The sequence below is a fragment of the Penicillium cinerascens genome (assembly GCF_028974065.1).
Source record: "Penicillium cinerascens strain IBT 15544 chromosome Unknown contig_1_segment0_segment0, whole genome shotgun sequence".
NCBI classification, from domain to species: Eukaryota; Fungi; Ascomycota; class Eurotiomycetes; order Eurotiales; family Aspergillaceae; genus Penicillium; species Penicillium cinerascens.
The window spans coordinates 1,748,718-1,771,228 of NW_026695287.1; the positions used below are offsets into that span (position 1 = coordinate 1,748,718).

The following is a 22,511-nucleotide window of genomic DNA, read 5'->3' on the forward strand; positions in this document are numbered from 1 at the left end:
GCCTTCCATCCCCTCCCAAGACCCATCAGGCCCTTGTTTTGGACCGGTATTTCGGGTGTTTCCACCTATAGCGACCACGGTCCAGTGGCTCCTCTCTGGTGCACACCATCTTGCACTGACCGAGCTTCTGACTAGCCTTGTCTCCATGAACACCCTGCCCCGTTCCCTGTCCCGTCCACATGCCACCAACGGCTCCCAGACTGGTAAACTGCTGTATCAACCCTTCCCCAATCACCCGCGACGTTCAATCTTGGGCCACCTGGATACCCTGGTTGTGTGACAATCACCTGGGCCCCCTGCTGTTTGTCACGGACGATACCCCCCTCAGTTGAAACGAATTTTCATCATCTGCATGTCGAGTTTGAGCACCACAATTGATCTCGCGACTGTCGTCCCCGTTCACGTCCCACTCTCAAACACGCAGCCCAGCAAACGGAGCACGACGATCCACAATTGAACGACATGTACATTTCTGCTCTCGACCTACGAGCCCGGTGAGATTGTGAAGATTTCATCCGATGCAATCCGATGGTGTATGTGTGATATAGAACCATAGGCGGAGTGTGTTGCGATGCTCTTAACGGTCCGCTTGTATCTCGCTCCTTGCAACTCATGAGGCGATGAACACAAGAGCTGACTCGTAATTCCTCAGCTCACATCAACATTAATAGGGACTAGATGGCGGTGGATTCGCAATCAGCTGGAAAGGTCACGACGAGACACAATTCCGCCCTTCGCGAGGCTGATCAGTCAGCGGATGAGAGGATGAGCCATCACGACAACTCCAAGCAGTTCCCTGCACTGGCCCCTGGTCCATCTCGTATCTTTGCGCCGCAGCCCGCGATGGCGGTCAATCGGCCAAAAAAGAATTCCACCGCATGTCAAGCATGCAAGCTCGCAAAGAGGAAGGTACGTTGCTCGCCACCCTCTACCTTCGCCAGTTGGCATGACTCGGGGCAAGGTAATATCTTCACCCCCTGAAGAACTCGGCTGACCGTGTTTGTCTGTATGATACAGTGCTCCGGAGTACCCTCCCCTTGCAAGGCGTGCGTGAGCGCCGGCGCAGAAGCCGATTGCCATTTTGATCCCAGTCGAGATTTGCGGCGCAAAGTAGCTGTCAAGCGCACCATAAAAGAGCTCAACGACTATAAAGACTTGTTGGAATCCTTATTGGCAGCTATTCGATCGGAGCCTCTGGACAAACTCAACGATCTCATGGTCTTGATTCGAAGCAATGCCTCGATGAGGGACATCGCCTGTGCCGTGGGAAGCCCCGTCACGAAGTTCACGGATTCAAAGACTCTGTCGACGGCGAGCCTCGCAACGATGTCAGAGGACGGAGACCAGCATTTTGATTCGTCATATATGGAACAACTGGAGACAAAACACCGCCGCCCATCAGGGCCCGATCAAATTCCTATCTTGCCGGAAGAAGACGATCCCAAGGGATCGCCTCGAGCTGCATTTCATCCCTATGCGCGGGTAACCTTGGAAAGTCTCTGCGACATTCCACTATACAAGGTGCCAGCCAGGCCATGGACAGATGTGACGGATGACGATGATTTTGTGTCGCACCTTGTCTCGCTGTATTTCACGTGGGACCACCCATGCGCGCAGTTTCTTGACCAGGGAATATTCATTGACCATATGAAACGGGGTGATCCCGGCTCTCATTTCTGTACACCGCTGCTGGTGAATAGTCTCTTATCGGTGGCAAGCGTAAGTGACTCCTGATTACCCCGCCCTTCGATACCTTCTGACCCAAGTACAGGCTTATTCCGATAGCCCGGATGCATTCTCCAATACTGATGACACGTTTTCACGTGGACAGCATTTCTTCCAAGAGGCAGAAAAATTATGGACTGCCCAAAGAGGCCGTCAGACGTTATCGAACATCCAGGCTTTACTTATGATGTGCAGTGTGTACGTGATCCGTTGTTATGTGTTGATCATGTTTCGTGAATATGGAGCTGAGTCATTTTCACAGGCTATTATCGCAAGGAAAGGTTCGCCAAGGCTGGTTTCTGCTCCGACAGGCGGCCCAAATGGGACAGGACATGGGGTTACTTATGTTGCCGAGGGTCATTCAGCCATCCAGGAAGGATATGGGGCTGTTTGTACTGCCAGGTGTGGCTTGGGCATCCGACGACGAGATCAAGAACGAAGATGAGGACGAAGGGATAATGTCGCCTGAGATGGAGCGTATTCGAACAATCACGGCCTGGGGCATCTTCAATTTGAACTTGTAAGTATCGCCTCCGGGTGCAGGACGGACAAGTTACTTACATGCTGTTAAGACAAATGTCAATGAAGTTGCGCAAAGTCACCAGCTTGCCACCACCGATATACAATGTGCTGATTGGAGGTGATGCCGACTTTGAGTGGACACCATATCCGCGGTCAAACCAAATCATCTATTCCACAAAGCTGGCGCATTTGCCTCAGCTCAGACAGGGGATGGCCGAGCTCACGGATATCGTGGCTCACGTCCAAGAGCTCCTGTACGATCAGAGCTTGACGACAAGTATTCATGATTTATCCGAGAAAGCAGAAGACCCATATCAACGTTTGCAAGGGTGGCTAGCAAATTGGCCTGACACCCCACAGATCGAAAAGGAACCAATCCCACACGTTCTCATTCTTCGGTAAGAGGATTACACCAGTCATGTGTTCCCCATTTTGGTCGACGAGTTCCTCGTGCTGACCGTTTGTAAAGCATCAAGTGCCACCAGGCCATCATGAATCTTCTGGAGATGTTGATCCAGCGGGATTTTCAAGGCTCAATGACCAAAGCACTTCAACAGAAGTGGGGTCAGGAGGCCGAAGAGATGGCTCAGTGCCTCCGAATTCACCGCCAGTCATATGGCCTCAAGTACATTCCAAGCCAGGTGGTTGACGCGGTCCAATCCTCCCTTCGGGTCCTGGTCCACCAACTGGACACCGAGGAAGCAAGCCATGCCTTCATCGAGTTTTGTCGCTTCGGGATGGCGATGAGCCGCACGTTCAAGCCAACTGCTGACGCGATCCATGCCATTAAGTCACTATTGCAGCGTGGAACCGTCAGTCTGCCCATCGAAGCCATCGCAGTCCTTGACGAGTCGGAGCTTCGCAGGAGCCCGGAGGCCTAAGCGCGACATGTTGAGCCTGAAAGAGGGGGTTTGAAATCACTTCTCTGTGCAAATCGGACGGTCGGGACTATTATGGGTTACGCCTCTTGTGGTGACGAGAGCGAAGACAAAAACACACAAGGCGAGGGTCATAAACCTCTCGCCGCTGTTGTGGAAAGACCATTGTCGACACCCAGTGTATTATTCCCCGGCTCGGTTATATCGTTTTGTCTCAAAAGCGAAGCAGACATCGATCCTGGCAAAGTGAGTGAGTCCCCAGGCCACTGAGGCGTTGGGGGTTGAGTACAATGTGGGGATTTTCGGTCAAGAATTTCCATACTATGCCACTCTATGATGGACTGAAACGGAGGGATCAGGAGAGACGGTGTGATGAGTAGGGTCCGAGGCACTCAAGGATTGAAGTGGCCCGTGTGCGCCACTCCTTCCCATTCAGGCCCACGGCGGCCGGGTCTATTTTCCGTCAAATGCGAGACGGGAGACGACGCACATATATCTGAACCACCAAAGCCCTTTGGAATTTTGGGAGAAGGGGGAATCCGATGGACTGCCACATATCAAAACGTCCATGCCTCATCGAGTTTCCCGTGTTTTGGTTGTTCATACAAGTCCCTAGCTATCTACAATGCTGAAATCCGACCAGCGACACAACGCTTCCTCGAGGAGTCACTAGCTGATGGGTCTTGAGCTCATGATACCATTCTTCATCCTTAAATCCACGTAGTGCATGTCCATTTTCATGTTTCTTATATTCCCTATGTGTTCTGTAGACCACAACCTCGACCTTTTGATAGATCCACTAGGGCAAGGTCAACCATGACGAGTGACTAGGACGGTCTAGCCTTACTTGAATCCACTATCTTTTCATCGTTCATCTACCTACCTTGGTTGTGTCTGCTGTGGTCAGCGGGGACAAAATTGCAAAAGTACTCATGACTAGCTACGATTGGTTCCTGTAGATATGGGCTGACGACAGTTATGGAGGACCTCTTAGATATGGGTGTAAGGCTGATTTTCCAGTTTTATTCTCCTTCCCTGTGCCTTTTTTACCTGCACTGAAGTTAGACAGAGTTGGTTCCCAACGTTGTTTAGCCCAATGATCGTCGTAGTTGGAATTGACTGGATTTAAATAAAAGTACTGTACCGTTTCTGCCCGCATCCTCAGGCAACAAGAGTGCACAAAACATTAGCTGAGTCATCATCCACTTCATGCGCAGATAAGATAAGCACAACACCCAAGCGAAAACCCTCAAAATTCAACTTCTTTGGCCAAATCCCACTCGCCGACGACGGACGTGTACCCCCACCAACCCCCCATCCGCCCTTTGCCGTCTTCCCGGCTCCTCGACCGAAAAAATCACCAATTCCCCCATTCCTCCCCTTTCACACCCGCCCACAATGTCGTACGACGACCGCGCCAATGCGCGCCCCAACTTGAATGATGAGTCCGATGTTGAGGAGGAGGCTATGGTCAACGACTACCGTGAGCAGGTCAACTTCGACGACAGCATGAGCGAGCTCGACCGGACGACATCCCTCGGTGGCTCTCAAGCCCAGGACCTTCAGGCACAGCTCACCGCCGCTGCTACCCCGCTGGAATACCAAGCGACTTTGGAGACCAAGTTCGCCAGCTACGACAACTACTGCAGTCTCTTCCACTACATCCTGAACTCGGAAGGCCCCGTGGATCTGGAGGTTCCCTCGGTAGGTTATCTGTCGTGTCCATTGGTTGTCTTTGGACAATGAAAGAAAAGGTTTGGCTTGGCACATTCGTGGGATTGGCCAAGCCGGCGACATGAGAGAGAACAGCAGAACTAACGGTTGAATATCTTAGTACTACTGGGCTTGGGAAGTCATTGACGAGTTCATCTACCAATTCGAGTCCTTCTGCCGCTACCGCAACCGTGTGGCTCGCGGCGGGTCCAACGAGGAGGAGGCTCAGCTTCTCCGCGAGAACCCCAACACCTGGGGCTGCTACTCCGTGCTGAACGTTCTGTACTCGCTCATCCAGCGATCGCAGATCAATGAGCAGCTGGCCGCCATCAAGCGGGGCGAGGACCCCGTCGCCTTCGCCGGTGAGTACGGCTCGCGCCCGCTGTACAAGATGCTCGGATACTTCTCGATCATCGGCCTGCTGCGTGTGCACTGCCTGCTCGGTGACTTCAGCTTGGCCCTGAAGACCCTCGACGACATCGAGATGAACAAGAAGGCCATGTTCGCCCGCGTGATGGCCGCCCACTTCACCACCTACTACTACGTGGGCTTCTCCTACATGATGATGCGCCGCTATGGCGATGCCATCCGCATGTTCAGCCACATTCTGGTGTACGTCTCCCGGACGAAGAACTTCCAGAAGGGCGGCAACAACTACGACACTATTGCCAAGAAGAATGATCAGATGTACGCCCTGATCGCCATCTGTGTCGCTCTCCACCCCACTCGTCTGGATGACACCATCCACTCGGCCGTCCGTGAGAAGTACGGTGAGCAGTTCCTGCGCATGCAGCAGGGTGGCCCCGAGGCTCTCCCCGTCTTCGAGGAGCTGTTCCGCTCCGCCTGCCCCAAGTTCATCTCCCCCACTCCTCCCGACTTCGAGAACCCGGCCTCCAACGTCGACCCCATCGACCACCACACCGCCATCTTCATGGACGAGGTTAAGAACACCCTGTTCAACCCCACCATCCGCTCCTACCTGAAGCTCTACACCACCATGGACCTCAAGAAGCTCGCCGGCTTCCTCGAGGTTGAGCCCGAGAAGCTCCGCGGCTGGTTGCTCGTCAACAAGCAGCGTAGCCGCCAGATCCGCTGGGTCGAGGGTGCTCTGCTTGAGGGCGAGCCCGCCATTGCCAACGACCTCGACTACGCTCTGGAGAACGATTTGATCCACGTCAGCGAGACCAAGGCCGGCCGCCGTCTAGTGGACTGGTACCTGCGCAACCTTGCCCGAGTTTACTAAACGCAGACATGTGAAATCATCTTGGGTTTTATTCTCAACCACGACATGTTCTGCGGGTGTTTGGAGAAGGGAAAAAAGTGAAGGATGGACTCTGCATGCAAGAAAGAAACGGACATGACTCGAGATGATTTTTTCTTTCATATTCTTATCCCGCTCCCCTTGTGTTTCTCTTTTTTTTCCATATTGCCTCCACCATTGCTGGTTTCTATACGCTTTGTTTATTTTCATGTTCATTTTTCCTTTCCATGTTTTGTCCCTGGCCCCTTCCGAGGGTTTCCATGCGGATTCAAAATCAAGTCGGGCTATCGCGATATCTTTGGAGGGCGTACGATTCACATTTGCCCCGGTCTGTTGTTCTGCTTCTTTTTGAGCAGGTGATTTACTCCATGTGGAGAGTGTTGGTGTGAGGTAGAAGAAAAAAGAGAGTTGATGAAATGCATAGATCTACGATATTTCTATTGTTCAATATCTTGAGTAGCTTGGAGTGCGGGCTTCGCGTAGAGAGAAGAGGGGGTATAACATGCAATTAATCTATCTTTCAAATGTGCCGTATGCCATATCTGTACACGCAAAAGAGAAAGCCTCCAGTTCCCTAGAACGAAATCAATCCATGACATCAAAGCTCGTGCCACAACCGCAGTTACTAGTTGCACGCGGGTTGTCCACGATCTTAAATTGACTGCCGATCAACTCGGTGGTGTAGTCGACTGTGCTTCCGGAGAGCAGCTCCAACGACGGCTCATCCATGACAACCTTTGCTACTCCAGCGGCATTCACCATGTCGGCACCGTCCATATCACCCTCGAAGACCGTATCTTCTTCAGCGTCGATTTTCTCCGCGGATTCAAGCGACATCATGTATTGGAAGCCATGGCAGCCGCCACTGGTCACGGTAATGCGGAGATGGTTGTAAGGGTTTTCTTGTTTTGTAGCGGAGGGCGAGGAGGTTGGGTCGGTGATTTCGCGAAGGCGCTGGTATAGTTAGCGTCTGCTATGCGTTGAATTTCCTGGAAAACGGCCATGACAAAAAAAGCAAAAAGCAAAAAGCAAAAACATACAACAGCAGGGATTCGCTGGTGGTCACCCACCCAACTACTAACCTGCCGGCGTGTGGCTTAAGTACGGCTGAGCGGACGGGAAGCCCTGTTCTCCACACCCTATGGTCGTATGTGATAGAGACATTCTGTAACAGGCTTATGCTGGGTCCATGGGATCTTTCAGGTGGTTTGTTGAATTCCCGACAGCCGCGCATGGTTGTCCAGGTAGAAGCTTCCCGATCATCACACGCCAGACAAAGCCTCGGCATAGAACAGAAACAAGAAGACCAAAAAGGACGAATGTTAACCTACCTCGACAGCTCTTGGCGAGATAGCAATCATAAGTGTCTCCCCATCATCTCCGGTTCTCGGGTTTTGCGTAACCTGGGTGGCAGGACGGACAGAGGAGGCAGAGAAATAAGCGCAAGGCTGACGGAAGAGGGATCGAGCGAGCGATGATTTCGGTACTGAATATCTGCAAAAAGAAGTGCCGGCTGCAGCTGCAGCAGTTGCCCGGCGGGGAGCGAATTCGCCGACTGAGGATGCCGAGAGGCGCAAAACAGGTCGGGAGGTCGAGAGGACCCGGCGGGGTTGCTGTGATAACCGCCGGGCGGCTGTAGATGTGATAAAGGGCCTGGACATTTTTGTAAGGAGTGCAGAGTCTCAGGATTGGAGATATGGCAAAGAGAAGGTTGACGATGGCATCACTCGACTCGATATCGTCGCGTTAGTCAGCTGGGCAGTGGCGTGGTTGGTCATCTCGGGCGGTAAGTGGTGGCACAATATGACGAAAATGGTAGGGATCGTACACGGCGGGGTGAAAGTTGAAAGTTGGCTCATTTTGATGCTCTTCGGTCGGATTCTTTATATGCATCAGGAGGTGCCGCATAACTGTAGGAGTCATTGATCTGGGAAGATGGGCTCACGACAGCATATCCGGGATATCAAAACCGGACCTCCGCTTCCATACCAGGATGATATCAGAGCTCATACCAGAGAGTATGCTGAGGCTCTCGATGCCCAGGATCCTCTGCACCAATTCCGGGATGAGTTTATCATTCCCTCGAAGAATGACCTGAAGAGGAAAGTTCTGGCAGAAGACAAAAGTGTGTTACAAAATTCTAAATGTTCCCCGCACTGTCATAGCAGTTATATATTGACTGTTGACCAATAGACCATGATGAAGCATCCGACTCAAGATGCATCTATCTGTGTGGTAACTCTCTGGGCGTGCAGCCACAAAGCACCCGGCGGTACATTGAGCAATATCTAAGAACGTGGGCAACAAAGGGTGTCACAGGGCATTTTGTCCCGCATGACGACCAATTGCTTCCTCCTTTTGTCGATGTGGACACCGCTGGCTCCAAGTTGATGGCGCCCGTTGTAGGTGCCCTTCAGAGCGAGGTTGCAGTCATGGGGACCCTAACCGCCAACCTACACTTTCTGATGGCAAGCTTCTACCATCCAACCAAGGAGAAGTACAAGATTATCTTGGAGGGCAAGGCCTTTCCCAGTGACCATGTATGTCATCTACTTAGAGGCACTTTATTGAAATTGATGATCATACTGACCAGTTGTAGTACGCAATCGAGTCTCAGATTCGGCACCACAACTTCGATCCAAAGGATGCTATGGTCTTGATCGAACCAGAGAACCAGGATCGTCCTATTCTCAGCACAGAGCAGATCATCAAAACAATTGACGACAATTCCTCCAGTACAGCATTGGTTCTTCTTTCCGGAATCCAGTTCTACACGGGCCAGTACTTCGACATCGAACGAATCACCGCACACGCCCACTCCAAGGGTATCCTCATCGGATGGGACTGCGCCCACGCTGCCGGAAATGTGGATTTGCGTCTGCACGACTGGAACGTCGATTTTGCAGCATGGTGCAGCTACAAGTACCTAAACAGTGGCCCCGGTGGTATGGCAGCACTTTTTGTCCATGAACGTCACGGCCGTGTGGATGAGAAGCAGCCCGACAGTGACGAGACATTCCGTCCGCGCTTCTCCGGCTGGTGGGGTGGCGATCTCAAAACCCGTTTTAACATGGAAAACAGTAGGTGATAATTCTTCGGCACAGTATTTGCAAATCTGACGGACTCTAGAATTTATCCCTCAACCCGGTGCTGCTGGGTTCCAGCTTTCGAACCCTTCTGTCCTCGATATGAACGCCGTCGTCGCCTCTCTTGAGATCTTCAACCGTGCCACCATGCAGGAAATCCGGAAGAAGTCACTCAACATCACAGGATACCTTGAACATTTACTGCTCAAGTATCCTCTGGATGCTCCGCCGGAGGATAAGCCGTTCACTCTCATTACTCCATCTAACCCAGCCGAGCGGGGTGCCCAGCTCAGCCTGCGGCTTCAACCCGGGCTGCTCGACCACGTCTTGCATCACCTAGAGGAACATGGAGTGGTCATTGATGAGAGAAAGCCAGACGTTATTCGAGTGGCTCCGGCACCACTCTACAACACATATGCAGAGGTGCGGGACTTCTGTCAAATATTCTTGGAGGCTTGCCGTGAGGCAGTCAAGGCACGTCGATGATATCTTGTACATTAAGCCATTTCCAATCATTTATCCCGGCGCAGGAAATGTATGATTTGAATAAAATGCTAAGATTCTCGAATATGTAAAAATGCTTTATTAATAAATCGTGTTCGATGTAGTTCGGTACTCCAGGGTATCGACAAGATCGCTTAACTACAAAGTGGTATCATAGCGGCGTAACAGGCCAGGTAACAACTACGTTAGAGATCAAGCCTCTGTGGTAGACTTCTCGTTCTGGATTGCGTTTACAGAATGTGAAGCATTCCCAAGCTTCTTCGCTTCTTCCTTCAACTGGCGCTCTTCACGCCATTTAGGTCCCATATGCATCTCGAACAAAAGCAGTGGAGAGGTAGCGAGCATAACCAGAGAAATAAAGGTGAAACACCATCCACGGCCCATGGCCGAGAGCATAGGGTCGATAAGGGCCGTTGCGCCAGCTCCGAGCAAACAGCGGACGAAATTGTTGGCGGCTGTAGCTTTGGCTGCCTGCATCGGGTAAAAGTCTACCAGCAGAGTGCTAACTGTGTTGAAGGCTCCCGTGAGGGAAAGACCCATGACGAACAAAATGGTAGTGGGCGCGGCGAGATGAACGCCGTAGTTCAAACACCAACCGAATGCGAGGATGCTTAGACTTCCGATAGATAACATCGGAAAGGCGATCTGAAGACGGGCCTTCTCGATTGGGAAGTACCGAAGGTCTGTGTGACGGTTCTTAACCAACGGGAAGTTCATGCTCTTTGCAATTCGGCGATAGTTGTAATCGAGGAATTTTCCGTTCAGAATAGAAGCGAGGCTGGCACCGAGTCCAAAGGGGATATAGCACAGGCCAATCTGTAAATCGTCCAGGCCGTAAAGTTCGTTGAAGATCGAGGGAATGGTCGCGCTGACATCGTAGAAACCGGCGAAGAGGATTGCGTTGCAGAACAGGATGATGCTGGTATCCTTCTGGAACACGATGGCAAGTGTCTGGAACGGGTTTGGAAACCGGAGCTTCTGCTTTGTTGAGTTGGCTGGCGACTCGACACCTTCGCGGGCTTTGCGGAACTTCAAATAGCTCATCAAAGACATGTTCCATTTTTGAGGCGGCAAGGATCCATCTCCAACGACGCCGCGGGCAGTTTCAGGGAAGAAGATCAGGAACGGAACCATGAATGCCCCGGAGAAGATGACCAGGAACCAGAAAATTGCCCTCCAACCAAGGTACTGAGCGAGCAGGCCTCCGATGACCGGGCCCAGAGAAGGGCCCATGAGAGAACCCGCCGTGACAAGGCCCATGTATGAACCACGCTGAGATGCAGTTGCCACGTCTGAGACCACACCCGACGAGAGCGCAATGGTGGTGCTGCTTCCTGCACTTTGCAGGCATCGGAGAACGAAAAGTGCTGCATAGTTGTTCTGCAGGGCCAGGCCAATATTCGCAGCGATATAAATCGTGAAACACACGATATAAGCCGGTCGTCTCCCAGCTTTATCCGCAAAGTCGCCAATGAACATGGGCGACAGACCTTGGAAAATCTGTCACGGAGTCAGTCCTGTAACGCACACGTGTAGCGCGTAGCTAAGTATCAACCCACCATGTAACTAGTCAAGGTCAAGTTAATCAATGAATTTGACACATGAAGGTCTTTAGCCAGTGTATTCAAGGCCGGGAAATAGATCTGTGACGAAACCGGCGAGAAGAACCCAGCCCACGATGCCATGAAGACGATATATCGTCTTTGGCTAACAGTGAAGACCGAGTAGTCGACATCAGCAACATTCCCGCCTCGATTTCCCGCATGTTCATCGCGTGCTTGCTCTAAGTCGGCCACAGTTGATTCCGGTGAAGGACGTATTTCTGTGGTCATTCTGGCATCGCGGAGGATGGAGTCCCGCACCCTGGCCAGAAAAATTCGGTGTAAACTGGAACATGGACGAGCGGATCAAATCAGGATATCTTCGACCATGACTAACCCATCCCGGAACGATCCCCTGGCTTGCTATTGCGGAGATACGGACTCGTGCCGAGAAGCCGAAGCTTTTTTTTACCGTCCCTGTCGTTATCGGCGGTTAAGTCCGACTTTAGCCAGAATTGTGACTGCAGTCCTTCGGCGACTTTTCAACCCCCCCGAACTTCATGGTAATCGCTGGTTTCATGTATACCTTCCTGGTTAATAGAGTATATGGGTATAAAAACTATGTGGGGGTTTTCTGGAAATGTATCTATTTCCAAGATCGTTGCTCACGGGTGCCGCAATAGGAGATAATCTGGTTCCAAGGTTGCAATGTTGACAGCCTTTCAATGTTCAGGCACCATGGCATAGATAACCTTAAATAACCATCTCTGGATCAATAAAATACTCTCAAAATGAAATACCAACCTGGAAAGGCTGTATCATAACCAGCGCCCATATCTCCACTTCACTATGGGAAACCCAGCCCGGGAAGCACGAGACCAAGCAGTATTTGAGCTTCAAGACCTAGAATGGGAAAAGACCAAAGGAAGACTAAATCACTTGCAAGGTTGATCACTGGAAAGATATAACAGAGATTCCTCGCACGGTAGCACAGACTTCGCGATCCTGGGATTTTCCGCCTGATGCGGGATGCATATTGATTGTATACCGAATTACTTTACGAGTAGATGTCTGATGGTCAAACACGCAATAAAATTGTAAACTACAGCTGCATGATTCTCTTTTATCAACGGAAGGCAAAATAAGCCCGCTCCAAAGGCTGTCGTTCCGATTCCCACGCGAGCCAGTCCGATCTCGTAGTCCTGCCAGATATGTCAGTGCCAAGTAGTAAAACGACCCATCCAGTGTGTAAACATACGGCAACAGTCCCATGCCGTTGACTTTCCAGATTCCCAAGGCCAGCAATAGCAGCTGCATCAGCACGTAGACCGCTTTCACTGCAATCAGGCGCCCACGGGTTGTCGGGGTCTCGTATTTGGCAAAGGCCGCATTGGTGTTGATCAGACCTTGAATAGGACCCTTGAACAGCATGAAGACCATCATAATACTGAAGATCTGGAGACTGTTGCCGGACATGTACATCATGATGCCGTTCATGGGGAGCTGCTTGGACGGGGCGATGGCGATCTCCCATGCTTTCTTCATTTTCAAGTCGTCGGTCTCTCCGCGCTTCATCGCGGCGGGTTGCTGTTGCTGCTTCTCGCGCTGAAGGTCAGGGTCAGCACGGTACTAGGACAGCTCTGTGGCTGAGCTCACCTGTTTACCTCCACGGCTGCTGGAGAAGCCCGGTGGATCCGGAATGCTGGAGGCCGCCTTGGAGGGCCGCGCCATCGGTGAGTTCATCGCGACGACCCATTGCGGCGGAGGGGGAGGTGGAAGAGGCGAAGACATGGCGTGTGCGTTGATGAGGAGGTCAAGGATGGCGGGTGAGACCTGAAAAAGTGGATGACGGGGGATTCAACAGGGAGGATCCTCCGCAGCTTTCCCACTCCACTCCGCCTTTGGATTCTCCTTTCCTCGACCTCATCCCCTCGACCTCTTCTGATCCTTCTAATTGTTCTCAAATATGTACAATCCGCGATTCTAATTTCCTCCGATTCCTCCGGACGAGCCACAATTGTGGTGCAGTGAAGCGACGGCCTCGCCCGTTTGTCTCGACCATTCCTCCCTCCAGATCCCCGATCCGGTCCTTTTTCCACTCGATTTTCGCGCCGTCCTTACCCTAACCTCCTCTGCTCCCTCCGATCCTCGACTGCCTCCCGTCCAGTTGTTGCAATCGATCGATTGCACGCCAGCCGGCCTCACCCAGAGCCCACGAAGAAAAAGACCCGCCCACTAGACCTTGCGATTCGTCCAACACCGCAACCATGAGTTCCGGGGGCGATGCAAAGCTGTTCGCTAGGGTACGTGCTATCTATGATCGTCTGATGTGCCCGTGGTGGCTTCTCCCTTCCCCGCACCTGGCCATACCTTTTGCAACTTTCGGCCTCTGTGACCGGCTTTCGCAGCTACCCTATTCCTTGCACTCTATCCTTTGACCTGATTTATACCCTACACTTAATCCTAATGTTTATCGGCTTCGCCCCTTATGCTCCGTCATATAACTCACGCTTTGCGCGAACTACACAGGGCAAGGTCGCCGAGTTGCGACAAGAACTCAATAGCGGCGGCAAGAAGGACAAGAACTACTCCGCCAAAAAGATCGCCTTGAAGAAGATCGTCGCCAATATGACTATGAGCAACAACGATATGGTTGCGCTATTCCCGGACGTTATCGACTGCATGAATTTGCCAAGCTTGGAGATCAAGAAGATGTACGAGAGTCTCGCAAAGCGGCCTGGGGGTTGTCGCACGGCGCTCGGAACCCACTTGCTAACCCCGATCCTAGGTGCTTCTTGTTCCTCGTCAACTATTCAAGAATGAAACCGGAGGTTGCATTGAAGGCTCTGCCCATTCTAGTTGATGTATGTCTTTGCTTTGAGGTTGCGGGAGATACCCAAGAATATGCCTCTGACCGGTTCACAGGACATGGCAGACAACAACCCGCTCGTGCGCGCGCTTGCTCTACGGACCATTTCATACGTTCATGTGCGCGAGTTCGTCGAAGCGACTTTCCAGCCCCTCAAGCGCCTCATGCAAGACAATGACCCCTATGTCCGCAAGACAGCCGCTTTCTGTGTGGCCAAACTCTACGAACACGACAAGAAGACGGTTGAGAACTCAGATTTGATCGACCGCCTTAATAAGATGTTGAAAGACGAAAACCCTACCGTCGTATCAAGCGTTCTGGCCTCCCTGGTAGATATCTGGGGTCGCAGCGAATCCATCTCTCTGACCATCGACTACGTCAGTGCTTCAAAACTAGTTTCTATCTTGCCGGATTGCTCTGAGTATGTACCCTCCGTCCCTTGTCGAACCCATGAGAGTCTGAACTAATGACTGGGATAGATGGGGTCAATCTTATATCCTCGAAGCTCTGATGTCTTATGTACCCCAAGATACTGCCGAGGCGCTTCTGCTGGCAGAGCGAGTTGCACCGCGGCTATCTCACTCGAACTCTGCGGTCGTATTAACTTCCTGTCGGGTGATCCTCTACCTCATGAACTACATCGCCGAGGAGAAACACATCACCTCATTATGCCGGAAATTATCACCACCCCTTGTCACCTTACTTTCCAAGCCGCCGGAGGTTCAATATCTTGCACTGCGAAATGCTATTCTAATTTTGCAGAAGCGGCCGGAGGTTCTCCGCAATGACATTCGCGTGTTTTTCTGCAACTACAACGACCCGATTTATGTCAAAGTGACCAAGTTGGAATTGATGTTCATGTTGACCACCAAGGAGAACATCTCAGTGGTCCTGGCAGAGCTCCGAGAGTGAGTGTCCTGCTCCGACAGGTGTCCACTTACCATGCTGACCTTTCCCCCCAAGATATGCCACCGAGATCGACGTGCACTTCGTGCGCAAGGCAGTCCGCGCCATTGGCAAGCTGGCAATCAAGATCGAATCCGCCGCAAAGCAATGTATCGATACCCTGTTGGAGCTGGTCGACGCCAAGATCCCGTACATCGTTCAGGAGGCAACGGTCGTGATCCGCAACATTTTCCGAAAGTATCCCAACCAGTACGAAGGCATCATTAGCCACGTAATTCGCAATATCGACGACCTCGACGAGCCCGAAGCCAAAGCAGCCATCATCTGGATTATCGGCCAGTATGCGGATCGGATTGAGAACTCGGATGGCTTGCTGCAGGATTACTTGGCTACCTTCCATGATGAAACTATCGAGGTGCAATTGGCCCTGCTCACTGCCACCGTCAAGTTCTTCATCCAACGACCTACAAAGGGCCAACAGATCGTCCCCCAAGTTCTCAAGTGGTGTACGGAGGAGACAGATGACCCTGACCTCCGTGACCGTGGCTACATGTACTGGCGTCTTCTGTCCACAGACCCGGCAACAGCCAAGCAGGTCGTCATGGGCCAGAAACCACCGATCACCGCCGAGAGCGAGAAGCTGGACCCGCACACCCTCGAGGAGTTGTGCTTGAACGTCGGCACACTGGCCACCGTCTATCTCAAGCCCATCCACCAAGTCTTCCGTGCCGCACGCCCCCGTCGTCTGCAACCTAGCCCGGCTCTGCAACGACCACGCATTGAAGACGGCACTGGAATCATGCTCGAGTACAACCCTCCCTCCGCCAACATGGCCTCCGCATCGACCAGCAACAGCGGCCTCGCTACCATCACCACCACAGGAAATCCCATCAGCCCCGTCAACGCTCCTCCCCCTCCCTCATTTCTCGGTCCCACCCAAACCGGAAGTTTCGCCCCAGGCACCAATACCTCTGCCGATGCAGTCAATGCAGCAGACTCGTACTTCAACAACATCGGCTCGCAGCAGATGGCCTCGTTGGACCTTGGTGGCCGAGATGATGGTGCGGGTGGCGGAGGCGCACCTCAATCACAGTTTGTCGTCACGCAGAACCAGCAGCAGGTGTACCAGCCTCAGTTTGCTGGCGGTGCAGCTACGGGGGAGTTGTTGTTGCTCTGAGAGAGTTTACTTGGTTCTGGGTTGTAATTGTAGATAGAATTGATATCCGGATAAACAGCCCAGGAAAGAATGTCCATTCATACGAGCCTGCTTCATTTTTCACTTCCTATTTACAATCTTCGACGGTGTAGAGAGCGGAAAGGGATTCGCATTTCTAATCGGGACATGACGCTTGGGTTGATCTGGCGACCAGTCTTGCACCCTTTGGGATCCGGAGTTAGGGCTAGTTTACTTTGGTTGCTCTAGCTGCCTGCATATGTCGATAGGGAGCATGTCCGTGAATATAAGCCTGATGTCATTGTGTGCTAGTGAACAATACTAGGGAATCATCGCTAAAAGATGTAGGTAGTCGATACATGAAAACTGCTAAGGCCTGAGCCTCAATCCTCCTCCATCCTGGATAGCCCACCGCGGCTGCGCTTGATGCGCTCATCCAGCGTATCCTCTTGTGCACGTTTGTGGATCTGGGACATGAATTGACCACGGTCTGAACGTGTTCTGTTGTCTGCCTCTGCCTGCTGTTCTTCCTTTGTCGTGATCTCTGCAATGCGCTGGCGACGATCTGTCTCGAGATCGTTGGCGTTGGATTGCATCTCGGCCAGCTTGCGGCGGCGCTCTTCTTCCTGTTCCTTGGGATCGGGCTTGTTGACTACGGGGTGGGGAGGCGGTGGGCCACGGTCTCGGCCGGATGCACGACGGCCATTGCTGTAGTCTCGTCTAGGATAATCGCGGCGACTGTCCTGGTTACGGCCGCTGTCCTGTTCACCGCGGCGGTCACTGCGATCTTCTGTAGGGCGTGGAGATGGAGAACGTCGTCGGGGAGAAGCACGCGGAGATCGGGTTCGGTCATTGTCTTGATCACGCCTATCATGACGATCTCGACGGTTGGTATAAGAGTTTCTTCTCTCCCGGTCGTCGCGGCGGCCCCGGTCACGATCCCGATCCCTGTCGTCTCGCCGAGATCGAGTATCCTCGTCTTTTCGATCACGGCCATCCTCACGGCCATCCTCACGGCGTCTGTCTTCCCGGCGATCACGATCATCGCGATCACGTTCACTGCGATGTCCACGGTGGGAACGTCCAGGAGACCTAGACCGATGACGGTGCGAAGAGCGATGGTGGCGGGATCGACGCTCATCCTCTGCATCATCACTGTATCTTCGGCGCTTTGAATCTCGATCCCGATCTCCATCGCGAGCACCGCGCTTCTCCTCCCTCTCTTTCCGGCGCATAGTCTCCTTAACCATAGCCTCGTACGCAGCTTGCTCCCTCTTCTTGACTTCAAACAGGGGGTCAGCCATGACCTTCGTCATGGTATCACGCTGAGATCCAACAGATGGACCCGCCGCAGCTGCCGCCACCGCATTCGCGCCAGCAAGATCAGCGCCCTTCTCCAGCTTCTGGTTGTCGGTATCGTTCTTCAATAGAATTCCATCAATGCGGCGCTTGCCCAGCAGGTATCCCTCCATCTCCTCCGAGTACTGGCCTGTTGCGCTAGAAGGTGCTTGGTACATCCAGTCGACTCGGTTGTGCTGCTTCGGTTTGCCGGAGGCCTCGTGGAGGCGCTGGATTTCTTGCATCTGGCGCTCTTCATCGCGTTCACGGCGCAGTTGATCGATGCGCTTGCGTTCTTCCAGGGCGCGCTTCTCCTCCGACCATACACGCTCCTGGTTGCGCATCAACCCCGGGTGCCATGATCTGTGATCTCGTTAGCATTTGAGGTTCTCCCGGGGATGTCGGAATTTCGAAAGCCAACGTAGGCTCTCGGATCAAACTTACTTCTTCAAGTTCAAATCGCCACCCATTTTGACGGCTTCGAGACGAGCTGCGGAGGTTTGGGAAGAAGTTGAAGAGGAAGGTGGATGCCCCGATATGGAAATGGCCACTCGACACCTGAGGCACAAATATACAATATGATCACGTGGTTGATATACTACTCACATTCATATGGGACATGGAAATGGATACATTCCAAATAGATACAGGCAATGGTAAATAAAAAAAACAATCATAGCAGAGCTGAAGAGGCATTGATAATGCCGAATTTATCGGGGACACGAGGAAATCAAAAGGGTGTGCACGCTCGCTCAATTCTCCATCAAAACTGGCCATCCGGCTCTCTCATTACCACATAAGCAGGATGGCGTAAGAAAAGGGGGGAAATATAGGGGGGAGGGAGTGTTGGTCTTCTCGCAGGCACAGTCCCATCGAATCTAGACAAAAGAACAATCATCCAAATCGCCTCTGCTGGTAGGGCTTGGAATCCTTTATTTGGAAGATCCCCAGCCAACCCAGCTACGAGGCATCACTCGCCAGACCTTGCATTCACCACTGCGCATGTCATTCAGCTTGAAGCTCTCCATCTTCACCTTTTTGCTCTCACGTCCTTGCTCCCAGGCGCGAATCTTCTTCTTGGTGCCGTCCCAGTCAACCACAACGCCAACGTGGTCCGGCTTGCCTACTTCAGCACTATACTTCTGGTGCATAGTACCTCGGTGGCCTTGGAAGCGGGCATTGCGGAAGCTCACAATATCACCGGCGCGGATCTCATCATTCTGAGAGACAGATGCATTGGCCAGATTGGAGTAAACCAGAGCACCATATGCCCGAGTACCAACAGGGAGAAGCGCATTTGAGAGCGGGTTCAGAAGATGTTGGACAAGCCCAAATGGAGTGCCGTCCGCGACGGTGGAGTTTTGAATGGCGTTCACGGAGTCGGAGATTCGAGTTCCAAGCTGAAGGTGGGCCTGCTCCAGCTGATCTTGACGGAGCTGGAGCGGAGGAGGTTCATGACGCTGCTCTAGTAAGGCATCCGCAGGGTTCTTGCTATCAAACTGCACAGTCACAACGGTCTGAGAGTAATCAATGAATAGAACATAGACGTCCTTTGACACTGTTGTCTTGCCACCTCGCTTCGACGATGTTGACTCTTCAACCTCGAAAAGAATATCCTTTCGATTCTGGAAGACGGGCGGCGGAGTGTTGGCCTGCGTCCACCAAAGAGTCGTCTCCGCAAGATCAACGTCAGCAGCGATGTAACCCTGATCAACAGAGGGACGAGGAACATCCATGGAGCGCCGAACGCTACCTCCTCTCAACATGTCCATGGAAGCTCGCTGGCTTCGACTTGCAGACGGGGACGGCATAGCGGAGGCCTGAGTCGGGGGAGGTGGTGGTGCCAGAGAAGGTTTCTTCTCATGCTGTGATGTAGGCGGCTTCTCGCCTGATTGAGTTTGGACCGGAGATGCGTCATACAGATCATCGTATTCTTCAGTCACTGGCTGCGGAGGTGGAGGAGGCGGTGCCTCTGGGCGTCCACTGGGAACAGGCGGGGGAGTGGGCAGACCATGCTGAGGGGTGGCATAGTTGAATGGGTCGTACTCCTCATCATCCGCATCACCAGACGGCTCTTGGTTTGGCGGGGGCGGAGGAGGACCCCTAGGTGTGTCCATGGATGCTCTAGCATTCCGAGGCGGCTGGCTTGGAGGCGGCGGCGGAGCTCCCCTAGGAGCGGTAGAAGGGACAGGTGGAGGCTGTCGGGGTTCCAAAGGGCTTCGTGGAGACTGAAGCGAGTGGTCATCAGTCATCGTGCCCTCATCAAAGCTGGAATCACGCTCATGGGCCCTCAAAGCGTCCTTGAACTTAGCCCCTGACGCGATGTCCGTGTCGTAGTCTCCATCGTACTCGGTCACCTCTCCTTCAACATCCTCACCAGCCTGTCGGGGAGCAGACATAGCGCTTCCACGACTATCCGCAGTAGATCGTCGGCGAATTTGGCCTGGAGGCGGTGGGGGTGCGGCGCGGCTCTGAGCCGGTGGTGCAGGGGGATTTGATGGAATCGGAGGAGGTGGACGGCTTGCTCTCTTTTCAGCGGTCGGAGTGGGTACGGGCGGCGTAGAGTCGTATGTCGAGGAACGACGGGCATCAATGTGGTCAGGAAGCGCAGGGGCAGGCATAGACGGTCGTCCACCTGCTGGCTGGCTCAAAGACAAGTTCCTTGCATGCACGGAGAGTTCATCATCGGATTCATCGCCCATTAAGGGTCTCGGTGGAGGGGCCGGTCGACCTAATTATGCTCATTAACAAATTATTCCAACAGAAAACTGCATGCAATTTACCTCCTGGGACTGATAGAGGTGAAGTAGGCTGCTCGACAGGCACAGGGGGAGCCGGAACAGGTCGGGACGCTGGAGGCGGTGGTGCAGGAGCTGAGCGATCTCGAATGTCAGTCGAAAAAGTCATCAATGGTTAATGAGCAGGTTTCTCACCTTGGGTAGATGGAACAGGACGTGGCCTATCAGTAGAGCGACGCGGAAGAGCAGGCGGCGCACCATCATGGACGACCTCCTCGACGTCTGGCACGTCCCGAGAAGTGTGCTGTTCGGTGATAGGAGTCGCCAGAGGTTCCTCGTCTTCTTGCTCCACACCGGGAGGAGGGACGGGCTTAGTGTTGATGTTCATTCCCGGCAAAGGAATCATTGGAACAGGGGGAGCATGGCCTGGTGAAGTCGGCTCTGGCTCACCAAGCCTCTTCTCTGACTCGCCAGGAGTCTTGGGCTTCCGGGCCGCAGGAGCAGACATACCCGGCATACCACCTGGCGGGCCAAAGAGGCCCATCATGCCCATGCCACCACTCATCTTGGCCATTCGGTCACGAAGCTCCATCCGGCGTCGGGTCTCGGGATCCATCTCCTCTTCCTCCTCGTCTTCCTCGTCGGCCTCTTCTCCCTTATACTCAACTGCGTGGGTCGAAGGCTGTTCTATAGGCTCCTCCTCCTCATCCTTACTAGTAGACGTTTCTCCTGCGTCTTCGGAGTCCGCAGCAGCAGAATAATCGGCATCATTTGCATCACTAGTAATTTCTTCTGCCGGCGAGAAGGGGACGGGGGGAGCCGGAGGCGCCTTTGCGCGTAGAGTGTCGACACTTGGATCGCGTACAGATCCCGACGCTTCAACGGGTGACTGTAACTCATCTTCGGGCACCTCGGCCGCGGGTTCCGCGGGCTGGTCAAGTGATTTCCTTGGAGGCTTGGGCTTCTCCTTCTTCTGAGCAGCTTCAGCATGACGCTGGGCCTGCTCCAACTGCTGCTTCTGGAGAAGAGCAATCCTATCCTTAAGACTGGTAGGCTTGGGCTGATCCTCTGCGCCTTCCTCCGTGGTTTCTTGTTGTGGAGGGGGTGGCGGTGGCCGGCTCTCAGAAATCGGTGGCTCACGAGCAAGCTGCTCCTTTACTGCGGGGTCCTCCTCTCTCTTGTAAACCTTAGGGGCGGGATCCCTTGGAGGGGCAACGAACGAGTCTTTGCTCGGAGGAGGAGCGACAAACTGCTTTTTGATGAAGGAACTCGACTGCGAGCCACCGGGCTTCAAAGGTGCAAGTGGCGTTGCAGCGGGCTTATTGAAAGCGGCAATGCGGTCTTTAAAGGACGACCCGGATGGTTTCTCCGCCACGGCCGGGGGCGGGGGCTTCGAGGATGCCTTGATTGGGGGAGGGGCAACAGCGGCAGCGGCAGCAGGTGCTGGAGCAGGCTGCAGGGGCGAGGTCGGGGATTCAATAGCAGGATTCGAAGCCACAGGTGGAATTTGAAGTGGAGGTGGCTGCGGAGTAGCTATTTCCTGGTCGTCCCCGGCGCGCTGCTCCGCAACCTCGGGGTCCGCTTCGGGTTGAGGTTCGGTCACGGCCACAGGGGATCCCACCGGCGCCGGTTCAGCTTCCTTCTTCGGCCTACTAGGGCGCGTCGGGCGCGGAGGAGCCGGAGGCTCATAGCGCTCGACAAAGTTCTTGGGGAAGATGCCCTCTTGTTTGTCCCCGGAGCCGTCCGTGTATTCACCGTAGTACCATTCAGCATCCTCCACAGCGGTGACGGTTAACACTTGACCGATTGGAAAACTGAGATCATCATCATGGCCCGAAGCATACTCGAAGACCGATTTAACCGTGAAAGGCGGGTTGGACATCTGGCAAGTCGGGCCCCAGATTTCGGAGGGACGGGAGTAAAGACGCTAAAGCTCAGGTGTGTAACGGCAATCAGGCTAGGACTGTACAGGACAATTCACCAGATCTGATACCTCCAGCATGCAGTGGTATACTGATAGGAAGTGGGAGGGAAACCTTGGTCACACCGAAGTCGGTCAGCTCGGGATGACGACAGTGTTGTTGAGTGATGCCTAGGGGAGATGAGGGGGAGGGAGGGGCCAGGAAGGACTCACGGTGGAACTGGAGGAACGATCACACTAACGGAGGTCAGGGATTGAGGATCGAAGTAAGTAGGGTACCAGCCGTTGATTGCGACACAAGATGTGGGAGGGAGCCGGGAGTGTGGAAGAGAAGT

At 53.3% G+C, this 22,511-nt stretch overlaps 9 protein-coding genes across 9 annotated transcripts; 4 read left to right on the forward strand and 5 right to left on the reverse strand.

Annotated features, from left to right (window-relative positions):
- Positions 1-678: 678 nt before the first annotated feature.
- N7498_002206 (putative C6 transcription factor) lies at positions 679-3,128 on the forward strand (the record flags this gene model as incomplete). The annotated part of the gene is made up of 6 exons (XM_058449268.1): positions 679-909; positions 1,018-1,719; positions 1,772-1,923; positions 1,988-2,245; positions 2,298-2,645; positions 2,717-3,128. 6 exons carry the CDS (start codon positions 679-681, stop codon positions 3,126-3,128), a joined length of 2,103 nt encoding a protein of 700 aa, XP_058311612.1.
- Positions 3,129-4,523: 1,395 nt separating this feature from the next.
- On the forward strand, positions 4,524-6,081 carry N7498_002207 (putative eukaryotic translation initiation factor 3 subunit EifCl; the record flags this gene model as incomplete). The annotated part of the gene is made up of 2 exons (XM_058449269.1): positions 4,524-4,829; positions 4,960-6,081. The coding sequence occupies 2 exons, from the start codon at positions 4,524-4,526 to the stop codon at positions 6,079-6,081; spliced, it is 1,428 nt and encodes a 475-aa protein (XP_058311613.1).
- Positions 6,082-6,684: 603 nt separating this feature from the next.
- N7498_002208 (HesB/IscA family protein) lies at positions 6,685-7,760 on the reverse strand (the record flags this gene model as incomplete). Its single annotated transcript, XM_058449270.1, has 2 exons — positions 6,685-7,053; positions 7,431-7,760. The coding sequence occupies 2 exons, from the start codon at positions 7,758-7,760 to the stop codon at positions 6,685-6,687; spliced, it is 699 nt and encodes a 232-aa protein (XP_058311614.1).
- A 274-nt stretch (positions 7,761-8,034) lies between these two features.
- Positions 8,035-9,671, forward strand: bna5-1 (kynureninase; the record flags this gene model as incomplete). The annotated part of the gene is made up of 4 exons (XM_058449271.1): positions 8,035-8,224; positions 8,293-8,639; positions 8,699-9,179; positions 9,229-9,671. The coding sequence occupies 4 exons, from the start codon at positions 8,035-8,037 to the stop codon at positions 9,669-9,671; spliced, it is 1,461 nt and encodes a 486-aa protein (XP_058311615.1).
- Positions 9,672-9,881: 210 nt separating this feature from the next.
- Positions 9,882-11,521, reverse strand: N7498_002210 (MFS transporter; the record flags this gene model as incomplete). Its single annotated transcript, XM_058449272.1, has 2 exons — positions 9,882-11,189; positions 11,249-11,521. 2 exons carry the CDS (start codon positions 11,519-11,521, stop codon positions 9,882-9,884), a joined length of 1,581 nt encoding a protein of 526 aa, XP_058311616.1.
- Positions 11,522-12,356: 835 nt separating this feature from the next.
- N7498_002211 (ER membrane protein complex subunit 4) lies at positions 12,357-13,021 on the reverse strand (the record flags this gene model as incomplete). Its single annotated transcript, XM_058449273.1, has 3 exons — positions 12,357-12,432; positions 12,489-12,835; positions 12,887-13,021. The coding sequence occupies 3 exons, from the start codon at positions 13,019-13,021 to the stop codon at positions 12,357-12,359; spliced, it is 558 nt and encodes a 185-aa protein (XP_058311617.1).
- A 476-nt stretch (positions 13,022-13,497) lies between these two features.
- On the forward strand, positions 13,498-16,182 carry N7498_002212 (putative AP-2 adaptor complex subunit beta; the record flags this gene model as incomplete). Its single annotated transcript, XM_058449274.1, has 6 exons — positions 13,498-13,533; positions 13,760-13,944; positions 14,019-14,094; positions 14,156-14,520; positions 14,579-15,007; positions 15,063-16,182. The coding sequence occupies 6 exons, from the start codon at positions 13,498-13,500 to the stop codon at positions 16,180-16,182; spliced, it is 2,211 nt and encodes a 736-aa protein (XP_058311618.1).
- Positions 16,183-16,562: 380 nt separating this feature from the next.
- Positions 16,563-17,987, reverse strand: cwc25 (U2-type spliceosomal complex subunit CWC25; the record flags this gene model as incomplete). Its single annotated transcript, XM_058449275.1, has 2 exons — positions 16,563-17,880; positions 17,962-17,987. 2 exons carry the CDS (start codon positions 17,985-17,987, stop codon positions 16,563-16,565), a joined length of 1,344 nt encoding a protein of 447 aa, XP_058311619.1.
- A 462-nt stretch (positions 17,988-18,449) lies between these two features.
- Positions 18,450-22,137, reverse strand: N7498_002214 (SH3 domain protein; the record flags this gene model as incomplete). The annotated part of the gene is made up of 3 exons (XM_058449276.1): positions 18,450-20,248; positions 20,301-20,390; positions 20,451-22,137. The coding sequence occupies 3 exons, from the start codon at positions 22,135-22,137 to the stop codon at positions 18,450-18,452; spliced, it is 3,576 nt and encodes a 1,191-aa protein (XP_058311620.1).
- Between the last annotated feature and the right edge of the window lie 374 nt (positions 22,138-22,511).